This window comes from Acartia tonsa, chromosome 12 (genome assembly GCF_053477335.1).
Source record: "Acartia tonsa isolate MP-2025a chromosome 12, ASM5347733v1, whole genome shotgun sequence".
Taxonomy (NCBI): Eukaryota; Metazoa; Arthropoda; class Copepoda; order Calanoida; family Acartiidae; genus Acartia; species Acartia tonsa.
Window position 1 is genome coordinate 36,823,560 of NC_137271.1, and position 25,482 is coordinate 36,849,041.

The 25,482-nt window shown below is 31.2% G+C and overlaps 1 protein-coding gene across 2 annotated transcripts in view; it reads right to left on the reverse strand.

Moving 5' to 3' along the window:
- Nucleotides 1–3,102: 3,102 nt before the first annotated feature.
- Nucleotides 3,103–25,482, reverse strand: part of LOC145333565 (uncharacterized) — a 24,127-nt gene continuing 1,747 nt past the window's right edge. For both annotated transcript variants that reach the window (XM_080178728.1, XM_080178726.1), the window contains exons 3-7: nt 14,104–14,198; nt 13,595–13,856; nt 13,142–13,450; nt 8,350–8,445; nt 3,103–6,590 (exon numbers count right to left, since the gene is read on the reverse strand). In XM_080178728.1, coding sequence (XP_080034854.1) covers nt 4,717–6,590; nt 8,350–8,445; nt 13,142–13,450; nt 13,595–13,856; nt 14,104–14,198 — 2,636 coding nt within the window. In that variant the 3' untranslated portion in view covers nt 3,103–4,716. The remainder of the gene's footprint in view (nt 6,591–8,349; nt 8,446–13,141; nt 13,451–13,594; nt 13,857–14,103; nt 14,199–25,482) is intronic.

A 25,482-nucleotide genomic window follows, 5' to 3' on the forward strand; every position in this document is an offset into this window, starting at 1 on the left:
CCTCCGATTAGTATTGTAAAATATGTTTTATTGTACATTCTTTAAGCTTTTCTATCATAAGGTTTTAAATTGAGGTATGGTGGAATTTTCCTATCGATTTCAAACTTGGCATGTTATTCCTGTAACAGTTAGGTACAATTTAGAAAGCGTAGCACCTCTATGATCATTAATTATTCTATTAATATGATTGGAATATAGTAATTGTTATATACGAGGCATATCAATATTCAAGTCCAAAAAATATAAGTATGTCATTGAACATTATCCTGTTTTCAACTAATTTTGCAAGAAATTTTGTTTAAACTTTCAAATTCATATTCAGCTCTACACTATTCACTAATGAGTGTTAATGTGCGTTTGTTCTACAGTCGGAATTTAGAGCTTGTATTCATAGATGTTGTCATCATTTTTTGCTATTATTTTTCAGCAAGGATTTGTTAATATTTTATTATAATCATGTTTTCTTGTATTTCATAATTATTTTTTAAATCAGGTCACATTTTAAAAGTTAAGATCAATTTGTCATTGGTTTATATTATTAAATCGATATTCTAATCTAAAAGTTTGTCTGTTCGTTTGTATTTCATATATACTTACCATGAATGATATTTCGGTCCTTTTTCTGTGGAGGCCTATACCTCCTGCGCTTACTTGTACTCTGTGAGGCTATTATTCTGAACCAAATATACTACAATACACCATTTTAAAATAATGGAGGGTAAGGGGGTTTGGGTTCTGTCCTCGCTAGCCACTTCGAGGGAAACCACTTACTTTTTTCTCAATGCATACATATAAAAGATCGAGGTCTAATTTTTATGTATTAATTGAAGTTTGATGGTGTGTGCTTGTCTTTCTGTGTGCATGTGGGTGGCTCTTCGTTTATTTGTCTGAATGCATATCCTTGTTAAAAGCAAGGCTTTCCTACAATTAGAGTATGTCCGTCTCTGCGTCTTTTAATATTGATTCATAGGAAAACAAGGTATAATATTTTAAGCGAATCATCTATAAAATTAAGTCCTTAAAATGCAGATATGTTCTTAACAAGAATCAAGTTTTTACGCTATACTTTTATAGATGTTATCTTCCTTGTTTAAGAATATATACGTACATTTTCTCCGCTTGTTTATTATTAGTAGCACAGATACTCTATAATTCATATTGTCTGTACGTTCGTCCGTTAGTCCTTAAAGCAAAGGGGGAAATATGACTTTCTCGGCTGCGATATTTTTTACCTAAGAGATTCATATATAATTGGTCCGTAAGTCTATCGGTAATTCTTAAAAAGAAAAATGTATACATGTATATTGATATAAGGTTTCGTGGTTTTCCTCTCCTTATTATATGTCCACTGAAAATCTTCTCTATAACTTCTTTTCTTTATTTATCCCTCCCCAATTTTTTTATGCTTCGCTACTTATGGATGTTGTCATCCTTGTTATAAACGTATGAACTTAATGTAAATGATATTTGAATCAAATCAAATGTTAAATCAATGACCTTGTTTTTAAATTCAATATAGTTATACTGCTTGTGTTAAAATCAGGGGTCTTGAGTGATAAGACAATAATGGAGGATAAGTTGATGTACTTTTTCCTTGTTAATACAAAAAATCACCTATTCTATAGACTAAAGTTATTGTTTGAAAAGTTTGGATAATGCAAACAAATCAGAATTTAATGCAAGTACCCAAAGTTTATGAGCAAAAGAAAGAGATAGCATTTTTGTAAAACTTTGAGTCCAATGTCCCCTCCCTCCCTGGTTTGAAATGTAAGATGTATCTTATTTATCTCAGTTCCCGCTTTATAACAACGATGACAACATCCATAAAAACGAAGCCTAACAAATCATACAAACAAATTCAGAATAATATAAATTATTTCATCAAAAAAAAAAGAATATTTTTAAAAGTCTTAAAGATACTCGAAGTTAATTTAATATTTTTTAAAACGTTTAAAGCGATGCTGCACTATTCAGATAATACTGTAACAGGCTTAATCAATAACTATTTTTCAAGTTGCTACCACAGGTTTCTTCAAAAACAACGTTTAAAAAATCACGAAACCTTTCGATAAAGATTTTTAAAATTTAGATTTAAATTAAACAAAGAAAAGTAAAACAAAGAATTTTAAAAGGCAGTAGTAGAGTTTCAAACCCCCCTGTTTCCAGGGAGAAAAAAGGGGACATTGGACTGTAAATTAAATTGGTACTTTATAATCCCGTTACCGTATTCTATTTGATTTATTATTTAATGGTTCCAAACTTGTGTTTCAAAACTTTTCAATGAATAATTTGACTTACAGAAGGAGTAATTTGTTGATCATAATTTTGAATGTATACAGTTCAATGTCTTATACCTTAAAATCTTTGAAAAGTTACGTTGCTTAGGGACATACGGACAGACTTATATATTTTTATAGAGTTACGAAACGAACAAAATATATTCCTTTTGTTATTTGATAAAATATATCACGGAAAACGACATATAAAATTAAGTTTAACAAAATATTTTTATTTTACAAAATATAAAATTATTTTTCATAGAACATATTGATTAACTAGATTTTATTTTGTAAAAATATTTTGTTAATTAATACATACTTTTATCAACAAAACTGTATCTATGTACATTGTACAATGTATTTTCCAAATAGGAAATTTCTTTCTGTGAAATCTTTGGATATTATATTTAAGCATACTTTTCCATTATGGCTTCGAATTCGATTCATTTCCATCTGATGGGAAGTTTCCGGCTCCTCGGGGCCAATAAAGCCTAAATTATTTTTATGCATTTTACAATTCTCGGAAAACTGTCTATAATACGATGAGATGAATGTGAAATTTTACAGACGGACGTGTCGAGTTATATGATTATTCACGGCTTGAGAAAGGGATGAGTCGACCTCCCATTTTAATTTTATTTAAAAAAAAATTTGGGTCATTTTACTTGAGTCCAATAACAACTTGATCTTTTTTGAAAGAACAGTAAACTGATGCACAGTACTAACAAAATATTTAAATACAATTGGATCGTTTGAGAGCAGTTTTAAACGTACGTATATCTTTGTTATAGAGTAGCTTTACCTAAAATTTTTAAAAAATCAGTTTTTTATTTCTAAATTATATTCTATTCTATTCTTTGGCAACATGATAAAAAAACAACGAAAACAAAATTTGATAAAAAAAAACATAAAAAATAATAAAAATAATATTATAATACAATATTAAAAATATCATCACAGTAGCATTTGTTTTATTTAGACTACATTTGTAAGGTTTACAAAAATATACACTTTTTATACATGATTTTTAAAAAACTACTTCTTTTTGTATGATTCTTAAAGCTAATATAATCACAGGCTTATATACCTAATTTTTGAAAAGAACTTTGAAAATAATAAAAAATTAAACCTGAAGGTCAGCCAAAATAAAAAAAAATTAAATGAAGGAAAAAATTGCTTTAATGTTTTTATTCAGTTGCTACATCCCTGCCTTATTTTAGTTTTCTCATCCTTCTTTAAGGTGTAATAATAATTAACTTAAAAAATTAGGCTATTAATTAGGAAAACAAGTGCTTAGCAGTCGGCACACAGGCAATAATTACACATTAAAACAGTTTGCTGTATATTAAAAAGGTTTTAAAATTAGAGGACTATTCTTTTACTTCCAAAAATGGGTGAAATGGAGAAAATTTGTAGTTATAATGAGAAACATTTTAAAAAAAAACTTAAAATTTTTTTTTCAATATTGGAATTCAATAAATATATAAATATCAGGTATTTAACCTTTTTGAATCGTAGAAAAGTTATATGCAAAATAGTTATTCTTCCTCTATTTAATCATACCTTTATTTGTAATAACTAAAATTTAGAGATGGTTATTCATTATAGAAACACAAACTATAAGAGGCTATAAATTAATTTAAATCAGTCAATATATAAGAAAATATGGTTTTTTGTTACATATACATATAAATTATGGTTAAAATGCATATTATTACTTGTAAAATGCATTATAAAAATTACAAAATAGTAAATTTAAAGTTTTAAAGCTTTTTTACCAAAGCAATGTTTTGTTTAGATAAAAACATAATACTAAATAAATTTTTACATAATAAAATTCTGCTAAATAAATTAGAGAAAACTATACAACTTTAATTTACACATTCTTTGTCTTAAGGTTCTAGCTGTACAAAATCAACCTTTTATATAAATACATAAAATAAGAAAATAAAAAATGTATTTCCTTATTTTTTAAGACTACAATATAACACTGAAAAATGAAGACAATATAAATTGTTCTAAACAATAGTTCTAATTAAAAAGATTTTATACAAGATAAGATTATGAGGTTGTTTCAATTAAAACAGCATGAAAAAAACAGCTAAAAAGTTAAAAAAAAACTTTTGGAAATTTAGTACCTACTAAAAATGGCAATGAAATATAAAACATATTAAATTAATTGTTAGATTTGACTCGAAAAAAGTTTATGGTATATTGAATTAATTTAGGTGCATTATCTCTGTGTATTTTGCTATTAAATTTGGTGGATTTTTTGCTGAATTATGGGTGAACTTTTACATTATGAGACGATGAAAAAATGTAGGGTGAGAAAGACTTCAATATGGACTTTTTTCCCATAGACATTGATAATAAAAATTTTTCTCTGCCTTTGCTTTAAAAATTAAATAAATAAGATATTTTTATTTATAATAAAAACTCATGAAATTGTACCAACTTCCCTACTAGCCTCCATTAAGTTTGAAAATGGTGATTCCTTTTTGAACAGCTCATGAGCCGCGGCCGAAGACATCAAACTTGCGGACCAACTGATGGTGTTTGGGGACGACGGTTTCATTTTCTTGGCGCCGGTGCATTTGCGCATGTGCTTCTCCAAGGTACTGGCGATGCTGAAGGGCATGTCACACAGCCGGCATTTCATGGTTTCCTTTCCTGTCCGGCCGTGCGTCTTCATATGGCGGGTCAGCTTGCTGGACTGAGCGCAGCTGTATGGACACAGCTCGCACTTGTACGGCTTTTCGCCGGTGTGCGAACGCCGGTGGACGGTTAGGTTGGAGCAGTTCTTAAACACTTTGCCGCAAAATTCGCAGGTGTCGTTGCGGCCTTTGCTGATGATTTCCTTGCGAGCTTCGGGGTCGAACAGTGCGTCAAGTCGGCCTTTTTGTGCTAGGGCTCGAACGGCTGACGGTTCAATTAACGGCATTTTCATGCCCGGCGGTAAAGGCGGCAGCGGTATGTCCTTCAGCGACGACCTTGGACGGTTGGATTTTGTGACAAATTTGTCCTTCATTTGTGATGAGATGTTATTACGCAACGAGGCAATGTTGCTTGCATTGAGGGGAGTGGGGTTCCAGGTTCCTGCGTATAAATAATCACCCGCCTGACGCTTTAAATCATCCTTAGAATCATTACCATCATCAAATTTACGCTTAAGGTTGTTACACGACTCAAGCAAAGCTTTACGATATGCTTCTTGATATTCTTGAATCTCAGCAAAGCCAAACTTGGCCATCAAATCTCCAACAACTGTTTTCTGATCCTGATGGTGCTTTTGCTGTTGCTGCTGCAGATGTTGGAAAGCTGGATGCGACAGAGAAAGGGTGGGTGGTGATACTGACTCTTGACGGGAGGGTGATGATCCCGGTGACTTGGTTGCGCTACTGCTGGCACGAGTATTATCATTATCGTCATGACTATCCTTGTCATGTTTGCGGGGCAGAGTGAGATCTTGGGCCACCTCTTCTTCAACCTTGTTGTCCTCTAGGTCATCATGAGAAGGCGCGGAATGCGCAAAAATGCCGCGCTGCTTCATCTGCAGCATCAGCTGATCTCTGGTGGCTGCTGTCAGGGCAAATGCACGTTGCGCATGTGTAGTGTAATCGTGAGGATTTTCTTCAATATCTTTCGCGGATTTTTTATCATTATTGTTGGATTTGTGGATTGTTGGTGGGATATATGTTGATTTGGCGGTTGACAAATCATAGCTGGCGGCCTGCAGCCGGCGTAGGCGTTCAGCATAGAGATCAATTCGGCTGGGAGGAGTTAGCGGCTGTTCAGCTGCTGTGTAAGCGCTGCTAAAGGCAGGTCGCAGGCTGCGGACAAGATCGTGCGTTGAGTAGCTGCCGGAAGCTGTGATGGGTATATCATTATGGCGGTCAGACTGATGAGATAAATAGTGACTAGAGCAGATTTTGCTGCCGCCGTCTGAAGAGGCTGACGGTGAAGGTGCTGATAAGGCTGACAATGGCCTGACTGTCAGCGGGCTGCTGATTGGGCTGAGTCCACCACTAACGCTGCCAGATTTGCGCGACGATGGCGAGCTTTGGGGTGCAGCTGCTGCCGCAAAAGTAGTGGCAGGAATCCGAACTGAAGGACTGCTAATTGATGATGAAGGGGAAGAGAGCGGCAAGCGGCTGGGAGAAGGTGAGGTGGGTGTTGGTGGCAAGGCAGCTACTAGATGTGGCGGCAGTCCTGCTGCAGCTGTGAAAGCATTGGTGGTAGCGGCCAGCGAGGAGAACGGGTTGGGCAGGCTGGAGATACCTGGAGGCAACAGGCCCGCGGTTCCTGGTAATCCTAAAATAAGAAAAAGATCATAAAATGTTAAATAGATAGATAAGATAGGTAGACAGTAAGATAGATAGTTAGATAGATAGATAGTTAGGTAGATAGTTAGAGAGATAATTAGATAGATAGTTAGATAGATAGATAATCAGATGGATATACACTTAATATATTCATAAATGAAGTAAGCTTTTTGTTTTATCTGTACAATCTTATGATATGAAATATGTTATAAAATGGTATTGGCTATCTAATATAACTGGTAAGACAGAGATATAACATCTGAAGATTTATTTTTATTTTTACCCTTCATCATTTTATCAATGAAAATTATTTTATCCTTTCTTTTTTTGTCCAAATTACAATAATTTCAAAAATTTGAAGAAAAGTAGTTTTTCTGGAGATTCCATATCCCTTCTCCATGTTAAAATTTTAGACGATATTTATAGCTGTCAGGCGTTTTATAAAACCAAAAGATATGCCTATAGAATAAGAAAAAGAGAGAGAGAGAGAAAGGGAGAGAAAAAGAAAGATAGAGAGAGAGAGAGAAAGAGAGAGAAAGATAGGAATATTTTAGTATGCTTTGGACTTAAAACATAAATACTGTATCTTATATGCTGAATATATAGTAACTTGAATTTTTAAGTCATAGGTTTTTTCATATATATTAATATTTTTTGCTTTACATTTAAACTTTTAATTAGGGAAAATTGTCCTTGTTTTACTTATGCATAATAGTTTATTGTTCTTTTTTATGTAAAAAAAATAGCAAGCTCTGCTAATCATGTAAAGATTTAAACATTGAATAAATGAATCCAATCTAAAAATTGTGGAACATCGGTACGTCATGTTAATCTATAGATATAGCTAGGCCTTCTCGTAGCCAGGGAGCTTAAGGGCAAGGCATAAGACAATTGACATTAAATTTACATAAACATCCCTAATGATGATATATTAAGTTACCCCTTAGGCAAATTGAAATTATTGGTTGATAAGTTTGGAACCAACAATTGAAAATTTAATAAAAGTTCCCAAAGTTTTTGAGCCAAAGAATAAGACTTTGGGTACTAACCAAGGTAATCTACAGATCAATGTCCCTTTTCTCCCTGTTCTCATCCAATGGGGATTTGAGACGGTTTCTTTTAACATTTGCTATGAAAATATAACTTTAACACTTTAGCTTTTAGTTAATAAACCTTCTATATTGTTGTTATATTATTAAAATTATCATTTAAGGAACCAAATTTTAAAAGTTTACTATCCGTATGTGAGGTTTTTAACTGGAGAAAAAGTTAGAAGCAAAATTGGCATTTAAATATGAGGTGGAGAAGTTTTAGTGATTAAAATGCACTGTGAGGGAAAGCACCGCTAAATAATTGAATATGTTACATCTACCCCTAAATATTAACTTATTTTTGGGTGTTAAAATTAGCATTAATCATTTTTCAACCTAATTACACTTTTAAACAACATTTTATGTCTACAAAAACTGTAGCAAGAAAATTATTTTACATTACTCATTATAGCTAAAAAGAAAAGGAATACCTTATCCAAAGACAGCTTTCCGCGGATATAATGAAAATATGTAGAAGTAAAACCAATTTTGTTAGCACCTAGGAGCCTAAGGTCCGGATTAACAAAACTGGTATGAATTCTATAATTGTTATTTTAATATGCTATACATAATTTTTCAATATGTATGAGAAACGGTTCTAATCACGCGGATATTAATATGTTTGGAAGCCATACTGTACAATGAATAAAAGCTTACCTAAATTAAGTCTTGGTATGTTAAGAAAGCTGTAGTATGGATCTAGGGAAGGTAAGAGTGGATAACCAGCCGCCAGTAAACTGTAACCAGGATAACCTAAACATATTAGTTCATTAAGTGACCGTTAGATGTCATTACAGAATTATAATAATATAAATATGAGAGCTAATTTGCCCCATATATACTTAGGCATTTTATATTAAACTTTAAACGACTGATCTAATAATAGTTAATTGATATTTTGTTAGATGGCATTAAAGTTAAAATTTGTTAATAATACTTCAATAATCCACCACTAGATTTAGTTATTCCTCACATAGTTCCACTTTGCCCTTGATTTTTGAATGAATAACATTTTCAAACCAATTAATAAACTATAAATCAAATCATTCCTATTTCATCTTCGGTTTATATGGAAAGAAGATTAATTTTAAGTCTTACACATACATACATTGATAATTTTATACATAAGTAGCATAGCTTATTGAAGATTTTACTAAGAAAAGAAATATACATCTAGACTTCATTTTAATGTAATATAGTGTTGATACCTTTACTCAGTGTGTTATTTTGATACAAGCTTGTGCCTGATACAATAAAGACATACAGACCAACAAATAGAACTTAACAGTAGCTTCGCTTCTCCCCCCCCCCCCCTAAAAAAACATGCAGAGAAAGATTTGAATTAAAATTAACGCCCAAAATTTGAGGAAGATAATTTCATCTGGTTTCTATCAATCTCTCTCTATCTCTCACACTTCCAGTAGCGTAGCTACTAAATAATTGGGGTCTGTTAGTCTGTCTATCAGAATTAAGCAAATAATAATTGTACAACTTTAAATTAAAGGACAGGTAGCTTTATTTCTTATACATATTGCATATCTAAACTGTTTTATATCCTGTAATTTAGCTTGATTTTTCATAGATTTTTTTTTCTTTTAGTTTAATGATTTTATTATTAATGAATTAAACTAGCTGCTACACATCTAGCATCTAAAGGCTATAAATTTGAGGGGAAGAAGAAAAAAAGGCTAAAACATGACTTCAATTTAAAAGCAAAATAGACTTAAACTATCCAAGGACTAATTTGAATCTTCTTAAAACTATAAATTTTAATAAGTTTAGTTGTTAGCAAAAGTATTACTTCTTATTTAAAGTTTTAAATGTTTTCCTATGTTAATTATATGTGTTTTAAAAATGTATTAGCTGCCCTTCTAATGGCGAATATTGTCATTGTTCTCAAAAGTCAAAGCTTCATTTTTTCGGATGACTGTTCAATATTTTAAAATCATGAAAAATGAGATAATGGGGCTGGAATAAAGGAATAAGTAAAACGCGTTTGCCTCTAATTTTTCCACCACCCAAAATACTGTTTTTGCAACTAAATCCCATTAGGTATATAAAGTAGTAAGGTTTTTTTTGGATTAGATGAATCTGAACTGATTGAGTGCTCCAATTTCGGTAAGCTTCATATAGCTCCCAGGATGGTTTCAGGCTATTTTATAACTATTTTAAGATAATCCTTCAAATAGAGCGTCCCTAGATGCTAGGGCCGAAGTCATTAGTAAAATTTAAAAGTAACAAGCAAAAAAAATCATTCTTAAATATTGAAAAACTTGGGGCCAACTTTTTTACTTTTACTTATCCTTTAAACCCTGAAACTATGGCAAAAAAAGCTCCCCTGAAGGGCAAAAAGGTTGAACTGAGATGACTTTATTTTGGTGGTCCTGACAATTTAAATAAACACCCTGTGAAACATTGACTATAGAATTATATCGACATTTACAAGTTGTGATGTTATTGAAAAAGACCTTAATATAATACAAACTATCTTTTAATTTTAGGTTTTAAAACTTTTAAAAATCCATTAAATCGATACAATGTCAGCACGGTACCTTTTGGTTTAACAGGGATTCAATTGTTTAGTAAAATAATTGTCTAGTGGAGATTTAAAGCTCTGTCTTATTTTAGTGGTTATAGCAAAAAATGTCTTCTAAGGTTTCTTAACCAATTACTTAACAATTTAAATATTTCCTCATTAAGGAGCGTTTGGGTTATATTCAATAGCTTTAAACTACTGTGAAATAGCATAAAACCTGCCACTAACCCATCCTGTAAAAATGAACATAATTTTCAATGCCGTTACCGAGATATTAAGGAACTTTAAGCCTTTGGATATACAGTTGAAATAAATTTTTGTTATAAGATTTAAATCTCTTTTTAATCCTTTTCTTTTCCCTTCTAAATTAGATATATAAGGAGTAACTTAATATTTTTACAGGATTTTCTAACAAAAGTTGACAAATTAAAAGGGGGACATTGGACTGTAGTTTACACTGGTTGGTATCCAAAGTTTTGTATCAGAGTTAAAAACTTTGGGTACTTTTATTGGTTAGTTCCCAACCTATGTAGTGTCCAAAATTTTAAACTAATAATTTTGATGTAAATGAGAAGTAATTTTGTTTATCATCATGGGAAATGTACATTAATCTATATATTTAATCTGCCCTAATTACGCAGACGTTATGTCCAATATTAAGCAACACCTATGTATAATTATTCTTATTCTTATGTAAATACAATAACAACAAAAAATTAAAATTCTCAATGAAAAGTAAATTGTCCTTGTATAAGTTTCTCTAGTCTGTGACTCGTCGAGTTGATGATTAAGTTAAGCACATGAGCTTGAAAGACTTATTGTTTTTTGATAATATAGATTTCATAAAATTAATAACAATTTGTGTGCAAAAATATAAACAAAATTATTGGTGGAAAAGTTTGGACTTGTTACTTTTTACAAACAATCATGATATCAACTTACAACCCCATAGCTAATAAATTACATATCGAAGCGGGACAAAGTGTCTAAAATATCAGCCATATGACGTCATAAAAATGAGGGATTATCCATCTCTTTATAAAGGTTTTCTTTCCCACATCTCCTCTCATCTCCCTCATTTTTGTGACGTCACATGGCTGATTTTTGAGGCTCTTTGTCCCGCTACCGGTTATCTGTAAAAAAATTGCATAGTTCGGCTAAATCCAATACTTTTTAGCTGGAGGGAAGTCTTTTAAACTCCTCACTAGTGTTTGAGCTTGTAAGTTACTAAATTGGGTTAAGCAAATATGGCCTAAATCAGGCAGGCACATATAGCAGACCTCATATTAGCACTTTAAAACTCAACTCATTACGTCGGACAGAAATAAACGTTCGGATAAATAATGTGTAATGCAGCTATTGGGGATATTTCACCACAAGATAATCTGTTTTGTATTACACTTTTTTGCCATCATGAAAAGATGAAATTGTTTCTTTTTTGACTAAAATTTATAATTTTTTCAGAAAACATATTCCAAACAGCTCAAGTCCCCTTATCTTTATGTGTTTATTAGTATGTGTATGTGTAAGTGTGTGTGTATTTGTGTGTGTGTGTGTGTGAGTGTGTGTGTATTACAAATATACAAATTCATTCTATAAATGACACATTTCCACAGGGATCTAATTCTAAAAGGGATTAGACAATGGACAGTAAATTAATATACAACTCAAATGATGATAAACAAAATTACCCCTTATGTAGATTTAAACTATTTGGTTTAATAGTTTGGACACTGCAAGTCTGAACCAACTAATCACAGTTTACTAAAAGTACCCAAAGTTTTAAATCCAACAAATGAGAAAAACTTTGGGTACCAGCATAATTTACAGGTCAATATCCTCTCCCTTCCCTCCCTGCATTTTCACGAATAGCTGGACAATTAATACCAATTTAAAAATCATAACAAAAAGCTTTTTCAATCAGTTTAGAATCTCAATGAAACTTATTATAATGAAATGTCATTTTTGAAACAGTGTCCAAAGATAGAAATAATGTTAATAGCATGCCAAATATATACATAAGTGATAAGAATAAATTTAATCTCCATTGAGGTATCCCTAGATCCCAGCAACTAACTATAACCCACATATGACTACATCATATAGTTGACATTGGGTCAGATTAAACTAATATTTGTTTTTGGTGAAACTGTCCTATTTAATTTAAATTTGAAAATAAACTTTTGAGCTGTTTTTATATCAACAACAAAAACATAATTAAAATGAATAAGTACAATTCTTTGGAAGGCCCCAAAAAATGTATCAAGATCATTGAACACAATTGACTCTTCCTAATCTAACTCAGGCTTTGATCTATAATATTTTTATGGTGTTTTTCTCTTCTAGCTTAGTCAGTAATTTTAGCAAATTATAAAACACTTCCTCTAGTCATAAGGTCATAAAAACAACATTTTTATAAGACTATATTATTTGGAATATTATATACTTGAAATCAAAATCTGAATGTCAATACTATGTCAGCTATGACCACTTTTATTTTATACTTTAAAGTCGACATAAACCATAATAATCAAATACATTAAGAAAAGTTCGCATTGCTGCTATGTCAGGTGCATTACAGTAAAGAGTTTAAAAGAAATGCCTTGGCCATATAAAGGTACACATTCTTGTTGTGCATAGTTAGGGCTCAAATAAAACGAATTGGTTGTTTGCCATGTCCCTTTTTGCTGTTTTATGGGACAGATTTGAATCTCTGTGGGTAAATTTAACGTGGGAGGAAGAAAGAAACATCATTTCATAAATTTTATTCTATCAAAGTAGGAAATAAAAAACCTAGGTACCACCAACATCAGATATAAAAATTATATTGCCTCCATTTTTTCTGCCATTTACAACTGCACAATTTTGTACAATTTATTTTTGGCTTAATTAAAAAAAGAAACATGTTTATACCTGTAGGAAAAGCTGCCGGCAAGTCCGCCTTTTTATCCTCGCCAAAGCCAATCCCATCAAACTTCATTGTTTTCGCCTTGGGCGGGTCGGGTGACCGGGATCGGCGGCGCGAGTGGCTGAGCGTTAAATTTTCCACGCCGTCAATCCTCGAGGTGATGGCGCTGGTGGTGGTGATCGGCGGGGAGTGCGGCGGCTTGTTGTCCGGCTCTGAGTAGCACTTGATGCCGTGCACCTTCTGCACGTGCTTGATGAGGTCCCACGCGCTGCTTTGGTCCTCCTTGCAGTACCAGCACACAAACAGACCAGGCTCTAGAAAAAATTTATTTAAAAAAAAAAAATATATTTTATAGTTTTCTTTTCAAAAAATGTACTGCATACAGAACTTTAATTATATTTAGTTTTTCAAGGCATTGATTCTGATTGGTAGAAAACTTAAAACATATAACACTATACCTGCTTTCACGGTACCAGTATCATCATCATTTTTCTCAGCAATACTGTCACTATCCTCGTCATCATCATGAATTTCCTTACTGCTGTGGTTGACAGCATCATCCGAAGCAGTCACCGTATCGTCGTGGTCATCACTTATACGTTTATTGGCGGCTGAGCTTCGGCTGTCGGTGGAATTGCTTCGGTTGGTTGTGGTTATAGGTTCGGGTGTGTTTCCATCAGATTTAGCATCTGATTTTTCAGTTTCTGGCAGACAAATCATCTAAAAGAGTAAAATATTATCTTATTTGCAATCCCAATGATGTTGAACAAAATTACCTCTTTTGTAAATCAAAATTATTATTTAAAAAGTACCCAAAGTTTTTAAACTAAAAAATAAGATCATATGAATCTAAAACGTTGGGTACCGATTTAATTTAAAGCTCAATGTCCCATCCCCCCCTGACTAAATACAAAGCTATTTTTTTTGTAGCAAAGCTACTCTATAATAAGGTTTTGTCCGCACTTACCTTATGTTGAACAAATTTAGCCATCTCTACGAGGGGGAATTTTTTGTTGCAAACTCCGCAAGTTACTTCGTCTTTTGTACTCTCGACATCAATATCTATAAAAATATATTTCAATAATTCTTTATTGATATCAATTACAGCATTAGTTTGTACAATAATATGAACTATCAACTTTGAAGGATAGAAAAATACCCTAAAAACATCATAAGATTTGAATCTTAAAAAACTGTCTAAAACCACCCTGGTATCTATGTGAAGCTTCCCTAAAATGGAGAACTCAATCGGTTAGAAGTATTAGAAATCTTAATCTACATACAAAAAAAACCTTACTTCTTTTAATAATGGGATAAACAACACATTTTGTATCAATGCTTTTTTGATTCAAATATTTCTAAATCTTTTTATGGTATCAAAAAATGTGTATCAATCGGCCAAATTCTTTTTTTTATACAAGAATGCCTTATAATCTCTGTTAAGCTTTTCTGCTATTATTATATCAACATAAAATTATTATAAAATGTCATTATTAGAATAAGGTAATTTCACTCTTTTATATTAGTTATATTGTAAACTGTTTTAAAATACCATAAAATCGACAAAAATGTAAGTCAAATAAAGTCACCAAGCCTAACATGATGTCTTGGACAACTATCCTCCCGTAATCAATTACACGCGGAATTTTTTGGACATACTTGGTATGGGCGCTCTGCGGTCATGGTTGGGCGCAAGCCAAAAATTTCCCCAGTTTTCCCGGCAGGGGGCGGTAAACAAGGGTTGTCGCATTTTTATTTTCAAAGAGAAAATTGAGCTTTTTTCTTTGGCTTTATTGAACAAGGATAACAACATCCATAAAGCTCTAAAACAGAAGAAACGACCTTAATAATAGAAAAGCCTCGCTTTTAAAAAGGGGATTAAAACTCTTCCAAAAATGATCTATAAATAAACATGCCCATTACTCTTTAAAACTTTCCCCCGAAAAAGGAAACCCTATTGGTTCAGCGGTTAATACACATCCTATAAACTATATTATCTAGTTAAGAGTTATTTGTAGTGAAAAATAAGAAACATTAATTTCATTCTATGGATTCTACAACATTTTTTGGCAACTATGATTTTAAAATGATTTTAGCGTACCAAAAACGGCATATACGCTATTGTACGCTTATTTGTACAATTTCAACTAATATGGTCAATAATAATTACAAATCTTTTTAGCAATAATTTTTCTTTTTTCATTAGTTACATATGTCAAAGACTACATTTTTTTGGAAATTGGCTTGCAATTTTAGGTAGGAGGACAAATCATTCAAAAATCAGCCACGTGACGTCATATAAATGAGGGAGATGAGATGATAATTGGAAAGTAAACCCCCAAAAAGATATGGATAATCCCTCATTTTTATGACGTCACGTGGCTGATTTTTTGAGTGACTTTGTCTTCCTACAAATTTTACACCAATTAAAATATGAATAAAAGAATTTTAATTGATATCAATAATCCAGCAATGAATTTTATTTAAATTTTGTAATTCGCATTGTATTGGGGAGGGGGGGGGGGGGTGGTGTTAGAGAATAAATCTAAATTGATTTGTCACACCCCCAGTGGGGATAGGTGACCGCATAAGTCATACCTGGGGCGTTCACATCCCCCCCCCCCCCCCCCATGAATAATATCATGGGGTTAAGTATCATACATTACAGATTTCAAGGGACACTTTTGGATTTAAATTTATGAAAATTTTACAAAGTTTAATTCAAGTTAGAAATACTGAATTTTATCCATGATTGTATATAGGCATACCTATTAATAAATAAAAATACATACATACATGTCATAGATATACCTAATGATTCATCTAATCAAATATTTAGCTTACAAACTTTCGTAGATTTTTCCTTTTTTGATTAATGGAGAGCAACAAGCTAACAAGATTTCCAATCCCAGTCTATTACATAAAAAAAATCGGCAAAATAAATTTTTCTTTGGAAGGGGGGGGGGGCAGAAAGTAAAATATCACACAATTTAATATTGTATGCTTCTAACTTTTCTACTAGTTAAATAAAAACTTCCTTTTATTGTTATTTTTTTGTGAATAAAAATATTTGCTATTAGACCTCCCTACTTATTCTAGCCTACATTTCGGTTTGCGAATTATTCACGCCTAATTGCAAATACGATAGCCTTGCTAAAAGAATTTCTTAGAAAGCCCAAATAATTTATTGGACTTTTTCTACTATTTTTCTCAGAAATGTAATTGTATCATTTTGTAATACAAATAACAATTGTATCATGCTATATTCCATTGTTAAGAAAGTACATGGATAATTCAACCCTTTTTACGTATTGTAGGCGTTCTATATTATCAAACTCTATTGGATAGGCCGAGTGAGGTCCAAAATCTCTCTCTCTCTCTCAGTAACAAATATTGTTTTTCCCATTGACATCACAATGTTCTTAGCTAGCCAAAAGAAAATACATTTTTAATATTCTGGCATTTAAACTAAACGTTTTTATCTAAACCAATAGAAAATCAATGTAAGATAAGAATTTTTTTTTAAATAATAAAATTTGGCCCTAAATAGAAAACTGTCTAATTGGTCTGTTTGTGTGTGATGATTAATGTGTGTGTTTGTGTGTGTGTGTGTGTGTGTGTGTATGTGTGTGTGTGTGTGTGTGTGTGTGTGTGTGTGTGTGTGTGTGTGTGTGTGTGTATGTGTGTGTGTGATTGCAAGGGTTAAAGGGGTGTGGCAAATTGCATTAAAAATCATCCATCTTGTAGCCAACCAAGAGAAAGGGAGGGAGGGGGGAGGGGTTAAGAAAAGAGAAAATATAAGAAAGAAAGAGAGAGAGAGGGTAACAAATTGACAAAATTTTGCATCCTTTCGACCAAACAAACAAAAAATATGAAGGTTTTTTAGATAAAAGAAAAATATAATGCTGCTATAATAGCAACATAGAACCTACAGATTTCTACATGTTATGCTTATAATGAATATTGGTTCATCATATATATAATTTAAAATTACATGGTCTTTTCAAAGTTTTTATTCTCTGACAATAACTAATGATGTGCAACTCCATAAATAGGACTAGCATTGCATTTTTCCAATGCATCCGTACGGACAAACTTTTCCAGCTATTTATTTCAAGTAGCGCAGTTACTCTATTATAAGTGTCTATCTGTACGTCCATAAAAAGAACCCTAAAAATGTATGTTTAACACATTTTTAGGGCGATGAAAATTTAATAAATAGCCTAAAACTTCCTTAAACTGTTTTTAACCTATTTTTTTATCATATATCAAAAATATACTATGACACTAGTAGAATTAAACTGCAGAGCCTAAATTTGAATTAAGTCCCCAATAAACTTTTTTTGGGGGATTTAAAAATAAATTTTATATGTTGCTGTGATCATTTTGATGGAAGCAAAAGCATTTTTTAGTTTGGGGTTAAATTGTTTCTTACAGAACAATTTGATGTGATTCAGATTATATCAATACAATAATAAAAACTCTACTCTGTTCGATGCAAATAATTTTTTTCTAAAACAATAATTTATATAGAAGAAATTTAACATTAAAATAAAACATATTATTCTGAAGTCTGAACCAATTAGAAGGCTTGTTTCATATCAGTTTTTTACAATTCAAAAAAGAGTGTTTTCACAAAGTGACTTATTTCCAATGTAGTTAAATAATTTTTATTTAATTAAAATGAAAAGAATGAAAACTATACACATAAAAGATACATGCTTTTTAAAAATATTTTAAAAAAATAAGTTTGAATAATCTTATATTTTATCATATTTGTATATGTGACAAAAAAAATTTGTTGTATTGCGTAAACGTTTGTTGTCATCTTTCACTATTTAACCCTTTACAGCCAATTTTTTTGTGTTTTAAATAAGTGATGGAAAACAAGCACGATAGAGTTAATTCATTGATATATTGTAAAGAATTAAGTTTTTAATGAATTAATTTAGATGAAATCAAAAGGCCTAATTTTACTCTATACCAGAATACTATATATATGAAGCAAAACACTCTAAAAGCTACGAATTTTACCCAAATAAAAAAAGACCTTTTGCTCTGATCAAAAAAGACCACAGCAACAGTAAAATTAATTTTTAAATCCCCTCAAAAAAGTTTATTGGGGACTTAATTCAAATTTAGGCTCTGCAGTTTAATTCTACTAGTGTCATAGTATATTTTTGATATATGTTTTAAAAATAGGTTAAAAACAGTTTAAAATTACCTATTAAGTTAAGCCGATTAAGATATCCTAAAGAGCACACAGGCATAAATTGATACTCTATCTTCCGTCATTTTAACCACTGCACTGCCCAATGAGAAAAATTTTGGTAGTATAAAAGTTAGCTCATAGAAAAAACAATTGAATATAAACTTTTCCTTACAAGGTAAGAAATATTAGCTAGAAGATAAATTTAACTTGTATTGACCTAACCCTCCGTCTCAAGAAATGATTGACAGGCGCCTGTAAAAATATCAGTAGTATAAAAGGCCAGGGATCAAGGGAAAGGACATTGGATATTAAATATTTTTAGCTAGCGGAAAAGTTAAAGGCAAAATAGTTTATATTTCTTTCAGATTAAGAATTATGGGAGAAATTTTTTTTTCTTTTCATAAACCTATCCCTTTATTCATGAGATACGGCCGTCAATTTTTATATGTAACATTTTTTAAAGCTATGGACATAATAGGTCATTTATAATTAAAAAAATGTCCGTCTCTCATTAGGTAAAACAAGGAGGAAAAAAAACAAAGTATCATTTATGTAAGAGGTGACTTCGGACTGTATAATATGCTGGTACCAAAAGTTTTACAACCATTTTCTTTAAATTTATTGAGATAAACTTTTATTAACTTGTGATTGGTTGGTTCAAACTTGCAGTGCCCAAACTTTTCAACCAATATAATTGTAATCTAAAGAAAAGGAAATTTTGTTGGGTATGCCTTCGTCAATTGTCTTATCATATATGTCATTCTCAATCTGTCCATATACATGAAAAACTGAAAGACAACGGACAAAGATATTAATAGAGTAGCTACGCTCTTACTAAGGCCTACGTCCGTATGTCCGTCCGTATGTCAATGTTCCTTTCATATTAATGACCGATGTATTTTAATTAGAAGCTTCTTCAGGATCTTTAATTAATTTTTAGACAAGCCAATTGATTTAGTGACCTTAAACTGTCAATATACATCTCTGTCAGGGTTCTGTAGGGGATAAGACAATGGATGATAATTTGATATAGATCCCCATTGATGATGATTAACAAAATTACCCTTCTTTAGATTAATGTTTTCAAAATACACAAATATGATAATCAAAATGAACCCTTCTCTAGATTAATATTTTCAAAAGTTTTGAACTAACTAATAAAAATTCAGTAAAAGTACCCAAAGTTTTGATCTAACCAATAGAATATCGTAATAATAAAACTTTGGGTACCAGTTCTATTATACTTAAACAGTTAAGCTAATCCTTCATTTTTAATGTCCGTACGTCTTTTAGCATAAAACATTTTAAGTTCCTAAAAATGTTTTTGATAAATGGATGTTCGCGTTTGCGTATATTTAGCTGTGTAAAAAAAGGGTGTTTTTCTTCATATGTGTGTGTATGTGTGTGTGTGTGTGTGTGTGCACATAACGTGTGCGCACAGAAAATTGAGAGGGATATAAAGATTTTGCACACACCATCAGATTTGCTCATAATCCAACCCACAAAAAGGCAGGGGACGCTATTCTAGTAAGGATTTAAGATTAAATAGAAACATAAAATTGAACAAAGAAGGGGAATTTGTTTTCAGTATGGATTCGAAAACGGTTAATATCCGCTGGATTAGGAACGGTTCTAGGCCATGCTGAAAAATCATATATCGTATTGTGTTATTAACTATTTTCTACGAATGAAAAATAGAAATCATTAAAACTATTAAAACTATTTCGCCGTTAAATTTGTCGTCAGCCAAAAATAATCGTAATTAAGACAATATATTTAAAAAAAAATATTTTCTTCAGGTAAAAAATAATGATCCATAATATTAAATAACTGACTTTTTATTCTATCTTTTTTTTAGACTCTACCCCCTATAGAAGCTTACAAATCAAAAGTAAATCTTTTTGAAAGGTTATTTTTATGATAACCAAACGTTATCTTAAAAGAAAAAGGGTTTCAAACATATTTTATGTATAAATGAATTTTAAAAGGGTTATATCGACTAAAAATATATATTTAAAATGCTATTGCTAAGTGATATTTTGCCTCTCAATTATGTCGAACTATTGAAAGACTATTACTATTTATTGTCGAAATAATGACAGCTTCTAAGTTTTATTGATATTGGCTCATGGTATATTCATAAACGATATCAATCTACGTAATGATTGTAAAAATTTGACCCGCGTATCTTGATTACAACAGTTAGGTATATGGTTGGATTATAAAGTATTGGTAGAGTATCTTGATTACTTCAGTTGGGTACATTGTTAGATTATAATGTTTTAGTAGAGTATCTTGATTACAAGGGTTAGGTATATGGTTGGATTATAAAGTATTGGTAGAGTATCTTGATTACTTCAGTTGAGTACATAGTTAGATTATAATGTTTAAGTAGAGTATCTTAATTGCAACAGTTTAATCTATGATTTTGTAGAGCAAGGTACGTGGTTTGATAGCTATAGCATGGTAGTGCAAACAGTTAGGTAAATGGATAGATAATTAATTATTGGAATTTCCTAATTACTTTTAAAAGGCGAAAAATAATACATTTCGTCTTGAAAGAGAATTTTTTTCTGAATAATTTTCTTACTTTAAATCAGGCTTGATTTAGGCACACACATGCATATACATATAAACTACACTAATAATTCTTTATAAGGGTCATATTGAACTATGCTATACATGTGTACATACATTTATTTATTATAGAATAGTTTTTAGATCACATAATTCAGGGTGTATATTTTTAATATAGAATTTTAAACATTTTAAATCAATGACATTTAGTATTAGATTAATTGGTAGGCATTGTCGGATCAGTAATATTTGACATAATATCATTTGACATAAATTCATTTCACATAAAACATTTGACATAAAGTATCATTTGACATAAACTCATTTCACATAAAGGTACATTTGACATAAAAACGTTTCACATAAACTCATTTGGCATAAAGATACATTTCATATAAAGGTATACTTGACATAAAGGTACATTTGACATAAAGGTACATTTCACATAAAGGTACACTTGACATAAAGGTACATTTCACATAAAGGTACCCCGAGCATGGCAACCGGTGAACAGAATCTCAGTTCTGCACCACAAGCCTCGCACGACTGAAGTTCCCATGTCTATGCAGTCATATTTATATGAAAATATTTTTAGAAGATTTTTGAATTTTTTTGAAGATTTTCTTTTAATAATAAATAAAAATTTCTAAAATCTTTTTAAAAAATGGAAAATCTTCAAAAAAAAATTCAAAAATCTTCTAAAAATATTTTCATATAAATATGACTGTATAGACATGGGAACTTCAGTCGTGCGAGGCTTGTGGTGCAGAACTGAGATTCTGTTCACCGGTTGCCATGCTCGGGGAAAAAAATGACAACCTCGGGTAGACTTTGAAATGTATCTTTATGTGAAACGTTTTATGCCAAGTGTACCTTTATGTCAAATGTACCTTTATGTGAAATGTACCTTTATGTCAAACGTACCTTTATGTCAAATGTACCTTTATATCATATGTACCTTTATGTCAAATGTACCTTTATGTGAAACGTTTTTATGTGAAGTGTAGCTTTATGGCAAATGTACCTTTATGGCAAATGTTTTTATGTCAAATGTACCTTTATGTGAAGTGATTTTATGTCAAATGTTTTATGTGAAATGAATTTATGTTAAATGATATTATGTCAAATATTACTGATCCGGCATTGTCAATAAATCCCAGAGTTTTGCGACCATATTTATCCCTGTCCCCTTGTCCATACAATTTTTATGAATCTTTCATCAATGTCTTGGCTTGTCACGATCTTATATTCAACAGGGATCCATAGGGATAAGACAATGGATGGTAAATTGATCTTCTCATGTTTGAAATTTTGCCTATTACAGCTTGATTCAAACAAAAGATTTAACATTTTTGTAGCGGGATCAAGTATCTCAAAAATCAGCTATGTGACGTCATAAATGTGAGGAGAAGTGGGAAAGAAAGAGATGGATAATAATTAACTTTTATGACGTCACATGGCTGATTTTTGAGACACTTTGTCCCGCTACAACATTTTGTTTTTGCTTAGATAAAATGCCCCTTTTTCTGCTAAAATCACGGAACCTTTTTTGTTTATAATAAGATAAAAAAAACTTACTGACAAAATAAATTGCAGAACAGCTGTACTATTTGAAAAAAAAATCATTTTAAATCACTCTTCTTTCATTAAATTAGCTATTAAATCATCACTTCTTAATCATGTGTTTTAGTTTTAGTTTCAGTAGCGCAGATACTCTATAAGTAGGATTTTATGTCAGTCCGACCGTCCGTTAATACGACCAAGTTTAACAAATACATAAAATGACTTAAACCCGATGAATTTTTAAAATATTACTTTAGCTTATTGCTGCGCTACACTTTCTTTGTTTCTATATCTTATTAGGTTAAAAAACACAAAATGCTTATTTCATAATTTTAAAAATATGAAATCACCATGCCATTTAAAAACTAAATAAATATTGGAACGAATGAGTTTTTGGTAAACATGACTTTTGTTCCATAAATTCAAATAATTTTTAAGTTGAGCAGTAATATAGCACTTGCAGGCAAAACTATTTAGCCCAATTAATTTTTCTGCAATTTAAAGCTAACATGGCATTTAATATTTAAAATATTTTTGCCTTTGTAATGTTATTAAGAACAAAAAAGTTCAATTTATGCTACTGGCTTTTAAAAAGAAGAACCATAATAATCATGCATGGAAATTCTAAAAAAACAAGAATAAAAAAGGGTAAATATATGGTCGGCTCGAATCTGATACCTTCAGTAATTCCGTGTTAACCTGGGGGTTTTGTGTTGACATATTATTTATGTCGACTTTAAAGTAAAAGAATAGAGGGGGCATGAACCCTCCCTTAGGGCAGGGACCATGTCCCGATTTTGTAGTGGGACATTGAAATCAGCTTGTATTGTTAGAAATATTAACGAGTCCCTACAAAAGAACAAAAAGCAATTTGCTAGCAGACGATAAGGGTCTCTGCCACTTAGGACAGGTAGTTGTCCCGATTTTATATCTTTTCATGTCGACTATGTACTAATTTAGCACAAAATAAAATGGTAATCAATGAATTTTAATATTGTGACATATGTCGAAACAATAAAAGGACCAAATTCTAACAGGAGGAGACCTCAGTAGAGTTCCAAGAAGTCTTCCTTGTTAAACTTTTTTGCTATGATGCCCTCCCATACCACATATTTTTATCCCCACAATGGAAAATTATTGAAATGTTAAAAAATTAATAAAGTACTTTTGTGAACATGTATTGTTTTGTTAATCGCATGTGAGTGCGATATAAATGCTGTAATTGTCAACAATAAAGAATGTAATTCATTTATTTACCAAAATTCTGAAAAAATAGTTTTCTGAAAAATGATTTTTATCTAAACTCTGATTTTAATGAGATTTTTTCTATGGTGTGTCTTGAAACCCCCTAATTGCACACCTCAAGTGCTGCAAAAGTTTTAAAAACATTGCACACTCACACACACACTCTCACACATACACACACACACACACACACACATAAACATTGCATGACACTTTTTCAAAGGTAATTATATTTTGTTTGGAGTGTTATTAAATGTTTTTTTACTCTGTCATTCTCTCTTCTAACTATATGTTTGGTATAATATGTGCAGCTAGAGGCGTAGCTTTCCTGTAAAGCATATCTCAAAGAGCAGTTTACGAGGTGCTAAGTAGCACAGAGAAAATATGACTAACTAAATATTCTAGAAATATATATTTCATGTTTAGCAAAATACAATTTAGTCCTTTCAAAAATTAATTTACAGCCCTTTCTTTCCCCCATTAGTTTCCAGCTAACAATGACATTATTTCGCATACATATAAGAATAGGATATAATACATTAACCTAGCCTTGAGAAAAGGCAAGATATTGAAGTCCATTTGAAATATAATAATGGATATGTTGTATCAAATTTCTATTAAGAATTCTACAATTCAGGAACATGGGGGACATATAGCACCTAGAGAACAACTATTGCCATCAATTTCTTTCTTGTTGGCATACTATTATACGATAAGATGAAAAAGTTTATTTTTTAAATGACAGAAAAATTTTGGGAAAAACTGATTTTTTTTTCATGTGCAATATCACTCTTTTCCTGAACGAATCCTGTATATCCTGGAGGGAGGGGACAGTGGCCTGTTTAATACAATAGTCCCCAAAGTTTTATAATAACGTTCGTTTATGATAGTTCACTAACTTTTGAGGCTTTATTGTTTTGATTTGTTGGTTCTTTACGTGTCAAAATGGTTCAACCACTAATTGTAATCTACAAAAGGGATAATTTTATGTATCATCATTGGGGATGTACATAATTTTATCGGCCATTGTCTTATCCCTTTAGACTCCTGCCTATATATATGCTATAATATGAAGCGCCAGAAAATTTTGATTTAATTCTTCACGTAAATTGAAAAAAAATGTAAATAGGCCATTTTATAGTTTATGTGTGAGAAAATTTATTTTATTGAAATTTCATTCATTTATTGAATACGATTATAGTTATTTATCGCATCGTATTTTATACAGCTTTCCGTGGATATTAAAATAAAATTAAGTTCAATTCGTTCAGAGGGACCCAAGACACAAGCTTACAAAACTGGAATCAATTTTATGATTTTTATTTTAATATTCGTTAAAAATTGTCTGTAATACATTTCTATAAATGATTTGTCAGAAGGAGATTTGATAAAAAGAACACCAAAATATTGTTAGGATTTGTCTTTTATTGATATTTTACAAAACTTACTATGACGGACAGAAGATTGTAAAATTAAAATAACTAGTGTTTTGTTCTTAAAATTTTTCTTTAAAAAATGGAAGCCAAAATAGCAAACAACCTATCAAGGACATAAATCTATTCGATTTAGTGGTTAATGAGATTTCAACGGACAGACAAAAAAAGTACTAGAAACGAATATCGACCAATTAACGATATTCTAAAAATTACTTTATGCCAATATGACTCCAGCATAGCAGAATAAAATATATAAGCAGATATTTAATTAACCTAATATATTCACCAAACCTATCACAATAATTTTGCTACT